Source organism: Chiloscyllium plagiosum, chromosome 23, assembly GCF_004010195.1.
Source record: "Chiloscyllium plagiosum isolate BGI_BamShark_2017 chromosome 23, ASM401019v2, whole genome shotgun sequence".
Taxonomy (NCBI): domain Eukaryota; kingdom Metazoa; phylum Chordata; class Chondrichthyes; order Orectolobiformes; family Hemiscylliidae; genus Chiloscyllium; species Chiloscyllium plagiosum.
Genome location: NC_057732.1, coordinates 45,523,565 through 45,534,954, shown reverse-complemented (window position 1 = coordinate 45,534,954; position 11,390 = coordinate 45,523,565). Strand labels below are relative to the sequence as shown.

Here is an 11,390-nt window from a genome sequence, read left to right as displayed (position 1 = left end):
GAGAAGTTGTTGGCGGATAGGATCAGGGTAAACCCTAAGGCTTTCTATAGGTATTTAAGGAATAAAAGAATGACGGGAGTAAGATTAGGGCCAATCAAGGATAGTAGTGGGAAGTTGTGTGGAGTCAGAGGAGATAGGGGAAGCACTAAATGAATATTTTTTGATAGTATTCACTCCAGAAAGTGACAATGTTGTCGAGGAGAATACTGAGATACAGACTACTAGACTAGGTGGGATTGAGGTTCACAAGGAAGAGGTATTAGAAATCCTGCGGCGTGTGAAAATGGATAAGTCCCCTGGGCCGGATGGGATTTATCCTAGGATCCTCTGGGAAGCCAGGGAGGAGATTGCAGAGCGCCTTTGGCATTGATCTTTAAATCGTCATTGTCTACAGGAATAGTGCCAGAAGACTGGAGGATAGCAAATGTGGTTCCCCTATTTAGAAGGGGAGTAGAGACAACCCTGGTAATTATGGACCAGTGAGTCTCACTTCAGTTGTTGGTAAAGTGTTGGAAAAGGTTATAAGAGATGGATTTATAATCATCTAGAAAAGAATAATTTGATTAGGGATAGTCAGCACGATTTTGTGAAGGGTAGGTCGTGCCTCACAAACCTTAGAGTTCTTTGAGAAGGTGACCAAACAGGTAGATGATAGTAAACCGGCTGATGTGGTGTATATGGATTTCAGCAAGGCGTTCAATAAGACTCCCCACAGTAGGCTATTGTACAAAATGCGGAGGAATGGGATTGTGGGAGATATAGCAGTTTGGATCAGTAATTGGCTTGCTGAAAGAAGACAGAGGGTGGTGGGTTGATGGGAGATGTTCATCCTGGAGTCCAGTTACTAGTGGTGTACCGCAAGGGTCGGTGTTGGGTCCACTGCTGTTCGTCATTTTTATAAACGATCTGGATGAGGGTGTAGAAGGGTGGGTTAGTAAATTTGCAGACGACACTAAGGTCGGTGGAGTTGTGGATAGTGACGAAGGAGAGACATAGATAAGCTGCAGAGCTGGGCTGAGAGGTGGCAAATGGAGATTAATGCGGACAAGTGTGAGGTGATTCACTTTGGCCGGAGTAACCGGAATGCAAAGTACTGGGTTAATGATAAGATTCTTGGTAGTGTAAATGCGCAGAGATCTCAGTGTCCATGTACACAGATCCTTGAAAGTTGCCACCCAGATTGACAGGGCTGTTAAGAAGGCATACAGTGTTTTAGTTTTTATTAATAGAGGGATCGAGTTCCGGAACCATGAGGTTATGCTACAGCTGTACAAAACTCTGGTGTGGCCGCACTTGGAGTATTCTGTACAGTTCTGGTCACCACATTATAAGAAGGATGTGGAAACTTTGGAAAGGGTGCAGAGGAGATATACTCGGATGTTGCCTGGTTTGGAGGGAAGGTCTTACGAGGACAGACTAAGGGTCTTCAGGGTGTTTTCGTTGGAGAGAAGAAGGTTGAGAGGTAACTTAATAGAGACATATAAGATAATCAGAGGGTTAGATAGGGTGGACAGGGAGAGCCTTTTTCCAAGTATGGTGACGACGAGCACGAGGGGTCATAGTTTTAAACTGAGGGGTGATAGATACAGGACAGATGTCAGAGGTAGTTTCTTTACTCAGAGTAGTAAGGGTATGGAATGCTTTGCCTGCAACGGTAGTAGATTCGCCAACTTTAAGTACATTTAAGTCGTCATTGGACAAGCATATGGATGTACATGGAATAGTGTAGGTTAATTGGGCTTCAGATTGCTATGACAGGTCAGCGCAACATCGAGAGCCGAAGGGCCTGTACTGCACTGTAACGTTCGATGTTTAACAACGGTGTAGGAAGATTTCTTTAGTCCATATTAAGGCACATGAAGTTGATGACAACTTCAATAGTTCTTGGAAGCCTAGTTCTTGCAGTCTACCGAATTCCAGCTCCTTCACAGTAGTCAATATATTTCATCCTACACATTCGGTCTGGCTCCCACATTCTTTTCTTAATGAGTTTTTTTAAAGAGAAAAAAAATCACCCGATCCCACATGTAGATTGGTGATTTTTACCTTATTTTAAAAAAAAGTGGAAAAGAAAAAACAGCAAGTGCTTTTAGGAAAACAAAGATTTCAAATTCCCACTAGTTTACCTAGAATATATTCAAAGGACTCTACTTCCAATACCTTCTGAGGAAGAGAGTTGCAAAGACATAAACATCTGAGGAAAAAAACTCACCTCATCTCCGTCTTAAATGGACAATCCCTTATTTTAAAGCAATGAACTTAATCACAGATTTTCCCCACAAGGGGAAACATGCTAACCATCTGCACCCTATAAAAATTCCTAAGGATCTTATATGTTTCAATCTAATTACCTCTTGCTCTTCTAAATTGCATTGGATAAAAGCCATCCATTCCAGGTTTTAGTCTCGTAATCTTTCACCAACCTGCTTCTAACTCATTTACATTGTTCCTTTACATCAATCCTAAATAGGATTGCCAATACTGTATGCATTACTTCAGATATTGTCTCATCAATTCCCTGAATAACAAATCGGTTAGGTTGTGGTTTTGATTAATACAGAATGCAGAGAGCAAGTTGGAAACCCATCATTGGTAGTAAATATATCAAATAAAGTAGCAGGTAAACATTTTTGTCATTCAATTGTTTTTGTTAGCAAGGTCAGATGGACAAACTTTCCTGTCATCTACTGGAAAAGGACTAAATTACAATCATCACAACTGTATTTCAAACCTTATTTCAGTATTAAATTGTACAACAGTCACACGCTGACAATAAATAAACTAAGCCAACAAAATATTCTCAGTCATTCCACATATTTAAGGCAAAAACATTACACTTTTGATTATTTCAGAGGTCTTGTAATTTAATAGCCATATTAACCAATTAGAATTCTCAACAGAATATAAATTGTTAAGCAATTTAGGTGGATGTTCTGCCTGCATTAGTTTCAGAACAATGGCTTGGAGTACCAATTCCAAATAGAATTGCAGCCTGTAAGAAGTTAACATAACTTTCATTTCAGAAATCAAAACTTTTCCAGATATTGTATTAAAACATCCAATATTTTAAATATTTGGCTTACCGGCCCAATATATCCTTTATCCCAAGCATTTGATAGCAGGTGAATGTTTGCAACTAACATACTATAAACTGCAGGGTAATGCAATTAAGTAATAACTTCTTGATCTCAGCTCTTCAAAACAAAACTCAACAAAGAACATAATACATGCCATATTTACATACATTATGGTCTTGGAACAATGATTTATTCATTTTTGGGGCAAGACTGATTGCCCATTGCAAGTCTTTAGTTTTGAAAAGGTGTGCATTGATAAAGTTCTGAAACTTCGACACTCATTTTTGCATTGCACTGGAATACTAGGCTAGTAACTTTCCTTGGGCCTTGGCATCTCCTGCACGTCACCATCAATTTTAACATTTAAATTCTCCACCACAGGCAGTGTGTTCTGTCAATATGATGTAATACAGAAACTCAACAAACCTTCTAAATCTGCAACCTAAAAGGACAACTAACAGGCACATTATAACGCACTCACATTCAAGTTCTCTTCCAAGTCTCTCATAAACTGAAATGGAACTACACTGCGGTTCCTTCACACTTGAAGCTTCAAAATTTACAAACTCCTTCAGAGCATGGTGATTACAGCTACATCAAATGAATTGCAGTTCGTCGTCATTTTTTAAATATGAGTTAGGGTTACATAATAAATACTAGCTTAGCCAATGATACCTGTATCCCATGAATGAATAATTTAAAAAAATACACTCCTTTACCAGCTTACTTCCAAAATTTGGTCTTCCACATGGTTTAAAACTCAGATTGTATGAAAACAAAGAACTTAACTTGCAGTGTCAATTCCAATGAGGTAGGGATGTACACACACAACAATATAGCTAGGCACAAATGGGTAAATAAAAAAAGATGGCAGTTGGATGTTCCCTATAGCAGACAATGTCACAAAATTGAAATGTACTGGATCTTAAATGGTGTCGCTTAAGTTCAAAATACCTTGGCGAGGAGATGTCCTTAGATGGTTAAATTTGCTTCCAAAAACTGTTTCAGGCGAAACTCTTACCTTTCCTTTAAACATTTTAATTTTGTTAAGTTTGTACACCAACTTTAAGGAGAAAGTGAGGTCTGCAGATGCTGGAGATCAAAGTTGAAACTTTATTGCTGGAACAGCACAGCAGGTCAGGCAGCATCCAGGGAACAGGAGATTCGACGTTTCGGGCACAGGCCCTTCTTCAGGAATGACACCAACTTTATACTTCTGAATGGAATATGAACATACAAAACAGAAAGAGAAGCAGACCTCCAGCGCCTCTGTATGCTACACTATTCAATAAGATCACAGCTGGTCTGTTTGTGTTTTGAATTTCACAGTCCCAATTAAACTCTTGGTAACCCCTTTTGTTCCCTTACCTATCAAGAATTTATCCATCTCTGCCTTAAAAGTATTTAACGATCCTGACTCCATTTTCTTCACAAGTCCCTAAACCACGATCTTTTATTATCCAAAATAACGTATGACATGGCACTTTGTCAAATAACTTCTGGAAATCTGGGATACATGACAAAGCTTTGATAACCAATCCTACTCTCAACTCCAGTCTCCAAACCATCTCTCCAAAGCAATTCTTTGCTCCTCTCAACACGTTTAATTATATCTATAGAAATAGGTTAGCAGTTCCCTTCTCTAAGCTTTGAATAGGGACCGTCTGCACATAGTGTAGGGATGGCCCACAATCCTTCCAACCCTTCCTCGATCCTGGATGGCCCGTCAAAGGTCTGGACGACTTAGAGAAGAGGAAGAGGAAGAGGAAGAGGAAGAGGAAGAGGAAGAAGAGGAAGAGGAAGAGGAAGAAGAGGAGGAGGAGGAGGAGGAGGAGGAATAGACTAGTTAGCATAAAGAGTTACATTCTTTATTTATCAATATGGAAACCCAGTTTCACAAAGATAATATAAAATTATACCTTTTGAAATCAAGAACCTAAATTATGCACAAGTCCTGAAAAAGTTCTGTAATTAGTCACCTTTTCAAGCAAATTCAGTGACCAATTAACCATACTATACTTTTCAGACTTATGTCCAAGGTCAATTTATGAAAAAGCTGACAATCAATAGATGCTAATGACACTGTTGGAAACATTTTAAAAATAATTGAAACAAACATAATTATTCAATTTATATACAATTTAAAAATGCCACTTTCAAGCCCTTACCATTATTAAAGATGCTGTCCAAATGAACTAACTCAGAAAAGCTATTTACCAACTGAGCATGCTGACTTAAAAGCAAGTTGATTTTGTATAATGTCTAATATGTTTGTCATGAATTTAATAATGGCGATGATATATTCATGTTTACTCAGTTTCTTTTTCGTTATTTTGACTGATTTCAAGGCAGCAGTGGAGGAGACAGATCCAGAAATTCAGCAAGCATTTACTAAGTAAAGCTGAAAAACTCTTTATTTCATGGAATGCAGCAGAGAAACATAATAAGATTTAATGGTTAAGCAGAACTCAAAGTAATTCTCTGTCATTTCGGGTTATAAGGAATACAGTTAAAATAGAACAAATAACATGATGCAAAGCACATGAACTAGAATATCCAATAAATGGTTGAGCTGCTATTGTCAAAACCAGTGAAGTACAATGTGCAATGACCCAAAGGAACAGCTCAATTTATTCCAGCTCAGTAACATTTATGCCATGCAAATGGAAGGCAGTGACCATCTCCAAACAGAGACAATCTAACCATTTCCCTCCGACATTCAATGGCGTTATCACCACTGAAGCACCTACTATTAACATTTTGGGGGTTACCATTGACCCGAAACTCACCTGGACTTGCCAAACAAATACAGTGACTATTAGAACAGATTAGAGGCTAGAAATCCTCACTGAGTATCTGAAATCCTGACTTCCCAAAGCCTGTACAGTATCTACAAGGCACAAGTCAGGACTGCGCTAGAATCCTCCCTCCTTGGTTGGATGAGTGCAGTTCCAATAATAATCAAGAAGTTTGACGCCATCCAGGTCAAAGCAGCTTGCTTGATTTGCATCATGTCCACTAGCATCTAGTCCCTCCACCATTGACACTCAGTTGCAGTAATGTGTACCATCCATAAGACGCACTGCAGAAATTCATGAGGCCTCTTAGATGTCACCTTCTAAATCATTTCTATTATCATGCTCCCTTTCAATTTAGCTTTTCCATTCAGTATTCCATAAACATACGAATGGAAAGACCAGTCAATTGCTAACGAATATCTAAGATCCTTCTTATCTGTTTGCAAAAGGTGCAACTCAGTAACGTGCAAGAACATTACTGATTACTTCGGTCAAGTGAATATGAGCATCCTTTTTTTTAAACATCCAACACCAGGAAAGAGATCAGAAGAATTAAAGTAACAGAAATCAGAGAAACCTATACATGAACAAACACGAACAATCTTTCCCTAAAATCATCAGATTTCTTTCATCTTTTTAAAGGAAGATAAAAGTGATTTTTATTAGTAATGGCCATACAGAAAATCTCACCTGCTGGTGGCAAGTCCAGTTTATTACGTTTCAACTCAGACATTGAGTTTTGCAGCTGATCTATAACAAAGTCATCATCGAAGAAAAAGTCCTTGGCCAAAGTCTCCTGCAGAAATTCTATCAGATCCTCCATTGATAACTTTATCAAATGCTCTGCAAAAATAAACAGAATTATTTTACTATTTTGAAGAAATTTTCTTCTCTCTTCTTTGGATTTCTGACTTAGTCACTATTTTCTGTTCAATGAATTGAGGAAGCAATATATTCTGTATATATAAAAAATGTATTCTGCTGTAACCTTCCTCAGCTTTAACTTTCCTGTAATAAAACATTTTGTCTTTGCTTCATAACTTAATTACACCTCAGAAATAGAGAACTGATCATATTGGAAAATTACCAACACAAATATAGACTTCACCACCCTGTGCCACAGTGTGTTCCTGCACTTATGTACTTCGTAGTTTCTTTGCTTGACATACATTTTTCTTCCCCTCCTCCTATGCTCCCCCTTAGGTGAGGGAGAAAAAATAAATAGTATTATGGCTGTTTAGGAACAGCAGATTTCCAGTATTTCTCCGAGGGGTCACTGACACTACAGTGCTTTCCAAATGTGTATCCCATGCCACCTAGAAGAACAGCAGGCTTATTTAAACAACGCTAACTGCAAATTCCACCCCAAGCTACACATCATCCTGACTTAGGACTATTGTTGCTGGGTCAGTATCCTGAAATTCTCTTCTTAAAAACATTGTGGTGTCTGTATAACCGAAGGACTGCAGCAGTTTAAGATGACAGCTTACTGCCATTTTTTTTTAAAAGGGCAATTAGGGTTGGGCAATAAATGTTGGCCTAATCAGCAATATATACATCCCATGTACATAGTAAAAAACATGCAATCTTAAACAGTGTATTTTTCAAGTGATTGCTCAACTACAGGGCAATATCCAATGTTCAATCTATCAGATATCCATGTTTTTCCAGGGAAGAGTCAAAGCATAGCTCTAAGGACCAGACCTTGAGCAAATTACACAGTTTCTCAAGGCAAGTTTTAGTGCTTCTACAAATGATCTCAGTGAAAATAGGAAATTTAAAACAGACCAGAAATTGAGGTTTAGACCTTCTTGGTCCATACAGCTGTATGCAACAGCATATTACAAAAACCAAACTATTAAGTATGTTAGAACAACAGAAAATGCTGCAGAACTTCAGGTTTGGCAGCATCTGTGGAGATAGAAAGAGCAAATGTCTATAGACCAGAGAGCCCGACATCGGTGGTGGGTAAGTTGTTGGAGGAAATCCTGAGGGACAGGATTTACAATGTTTGGAAAGGCAAGGACTGATTAGAGATAGTCAGCATAGTTTTGTGCATGGGAGGTTGTGTCTCACAAACTTGATTGAGTTCTTTGAAGTCGTCGACATGATCTATATATACTTCAATAAGGTGTTTGGCAAGGCTCCTCAAGGGAGGCTGGTTAGCAAGATTAGACCTTATGTAATACAGGAAGAACTAGTCATTCGGATAAAGAACTGACTCAAGTGGAAGACAGAGGGTGGTGGTGGAGGATTGCTTTTCAGACTGGAGGCCTGTGACCAGTGGTGTGCCACAAGATCGGTGCTGGGTCCATTCTTTTCATCATTCACATAAATAATTTGGAGAAAGTGAGGACTGCAGATGCTGGAGTACCAGAGTTGAAAAATGTGGTGCTGGAAAAACACAACAGGCCAGGCAACATCCGAGGAGCAGGAGAATCGACGTTTCGGGCAAAAGCCCTTCTTCAGGAATAATTTGGATGTGAACATAGGAGGTCTCATTAAGTTTGCAGATGACACCAAAATTGGAGATGTAGCGGACAGTGGAGGTTACCTCAGATTACAACGGGATCTTGATCAAATGGGCCAATGGGCTGAGGAGTGGCAGATGCAGTTTAATTTAGATAAATGTGACGTGCTGCATTTTGGAAAAGCAAATCAGAGCAGGCCTTATACACTTAATGGTAAAGTCCTCAGGGATGTTGATGAACAAAGAGACCTTGGAATGCAAGTTCATAGTTTCTTGAAAGTAGAGTTGCAGGTAGATAGGATAGAGAAGAAGGCATTTGTTATGCTTTCCTTTATTGGTCAGAGCATTGAGAAAACGAGTTGGCAGGTCATGTTGGGGCTGTACAGGCCATTGGTTAGGCCACTTTTGGAATATAGGTAAAAACAATGACTGCAGATACTGGAAACCAGATTCTGAATTAGAGTGGTGCTGGAAAAGCACAGCAGTTCAGGGCAGCAGCCTGCGCCTCTGATGCTGCCTGAACTACTGTGCTTTTCCAGTACCACTTTTGGAATATTACATGCAATTCTGGTCTCCTTCTTATTGGAAGGATGCTGTGAAACTTGAAAGAGTTCAGAAAAGATTTACAAGGATGTTGCCAGGGTTGGAGGATTTGAGCTGTATGGAGAGTCTGAATAGGCTGGGGCTGTTTTCCCTGGAGTGGCGGAGGCTGAGGGGGGACCTTATAGAGATTTATAAAATCACGAGGGATATGGATAGGATAAACAGACAAGGTCTTTTCCCTAAGGTGGGGGGAGTCCAGAACTAGAGGGCATAGGTTCAGGGTGAGAGGGTAAAGATATAAAAGGGATCTAAGGGGCAACCTTTTCACACAGAGGGTGGTACGTGTATGGAATGAGCTGCCAGAGGACGTGGTGTTGACTGGTACAATTACAGCATTTAAAAGGCATTTGGATGGGTATATGAATATGAAGTGTTTAGAGGGATATGGGCCAAGTGCTGGCAAATGGGACCAGGTTAGGTTGGGATATCTAGTCAGCATTGACGAGTCGGACCAAAAGGTCAGTTTCTGTGCTGTATATCTTTATAAAGCTAAGACCAAGAGGACTCTCCTTTGCAACAACTGTCTCCCCTTAACAAGATTTTGTAATTCCTCTACGTCTCCATTACCCCATCAGATGGTCTCTTTTGCTTCCTTGAAAGGTAATCTTATTCGCTCCCATTCACCAAACTCCTATGCTTGGCTAAGTTCATTCTCACTTTAAACAATTTTTCCTTTTATGCACCTCACTTTTAGAAAATGATGTGACTATAGGTACCCGCATGGATCCCATTCTAGTTATTTCCATGTTTATGCCTGTCACTGTGGGCTATGTGGGTTCCTTGTTGCAGCCTTACACAGGACCTCTCCCTTTTTCCAGCTGCATTCTACTCATATTTGGAATTGGAAAACTTAATCATCCTTTCTTCAAAGTTCCATCCTTCTCTCACCTTCAGCTGGTCCCTGTTGACTCTTCTCGCTTCCTTGACTGTGATCCAATTTCCAGGGATAGGTTGTTCTCATGTCCACTACAAACCCACTGACTTCCACAATTACTTTGACTACATTTCCTCACATTCTGCTTCTCTAATGATTCTGATCATTTCTTGCCCTTCTGTTCTCATTCTTCCCCTCTCTCCCTCTTAGGACAACAGAGATTCCCTTTGCCCTCACTTTCCAGCTGACCAGTCTCTGCGTTTAGAAGAATCATTCTGTGATTTCGACCATCTCTAGCAGGATACCACGACCAAATAAGTCTTCCCCTCCCTTCTTGTCAGGGATCTGCAGGGACCATTCCTTCTGCAACACCCGAGTCCACTCCTCCATTTTCAAATTTTCTTCATCCCTCGATGGCACCTTTCCATGAAATCGCAGAAGATGCAACACTTGCCTCTTTAAATCCTCTCTATTCATTGGCTAAGGCCCCAACAAACCTTCCACGTGAGGGAGTGATTTACTTACAATTTTTTCAAGTCAATCTACTATTTTTCAATTACTTTTCAATAAGCTGCTCACAGTGCAGTCTCTACACTGGCAGAGACAGTATGCAGGTTGGATAACCACTTTACAGAATATCTCCAACTCTGTTCTCAAGAAGAACTTCAACCTTCATTTGTCATTTCAATACACCATCTCGTCCGCACACTAACATTTTTGCCTCAGGTTTGCTGCAATAATCCAGCAAAGACCAATGTAAGCTGGAGGAACAGAATCTCACTTAGGCACATCATAGTCTTCAGGACTCAACAATGAGTTGAATAACTGCAGACCATGAGCTATATCCTCCACCCATCCTTCCTCCCCCCAACATCTCATTTGTATTGGCTATATCTTTCACCCAATATCCCTTTTGTAATACCTTTCGCACTCCCTTTGCCTTTTGATTTCAGGAACCTTTAACCATCTATTCCGCTTACTCCTGTTTGTTTCTCCGCGCCCCCCCCCCCCCACCCAAGATATCGTTCCTCCAGCACATATTTTTATTTCAGACCTTGAGTATCCACGGTATTGTGCTTTTATTAATAGTTATGTCTTGAATGTCAATGTCTAACAATTAACCTGCTATAATTATTTTTGTTTTATAACTAATATTTGTAAGGCTAGAATGTCACAGATTTGATCTTTGAACTTGAATTACCTCATATTAAACAAAGTTGTGAAGTGCCATTGCTATCCCAAAAGAACCCTCAGCTAGAGTGAAGATTCAGCTTGGTTCCTGCTTCTGTCATTTCCAGTGGCTTGATTGAGCAGTGAAGACCAAAACCAAAACTCAGAAGGGAAAGGGGGAAGAGGAGGACAGCGCTAGTTATAGGAGACTCTATAGTTAGAGGTGGAAATGTGTTGCTGGAAAAGCGCAGCAGGTCAGGCAGCATCTAGGGAACAGGAGAATCGACGTTTCGGGCATTAGCCCTTCTTCCTGAAGAAGGGCTAATGCCCGAAACGTCGATTCTCCTGTTCCCTAGATGCTGCCTGACCTGCTGCGCTTTTCCAGCAACACATTTCCA

General features: G+C 40.0%; 1 protein-coding gene across 2 annotated transcripts in view; it reads right to left on the bottom strand.

The window, feature by feature from the left end:
* usp6nl (USP6 N-terminal like) overlaps positions 1-11,390 on the bottom strand; it is a 200,431-nt gene that overhangs the window by 14,739 nt on the left and 174,302 nt on the right. For both annotated transcript variants that reach the window (XM_043714082.1, XM_043714083.1), the window contains one exon: positions 6,566-6,718. In XM_043714082.1, coding sequence (XP_043570017.1) covers positions 6,566-6,718 — 153 coding nt within the window. The remainder of the gene's footprint in view (positions 1-6,565; positions 6,719-11,390) is intronic.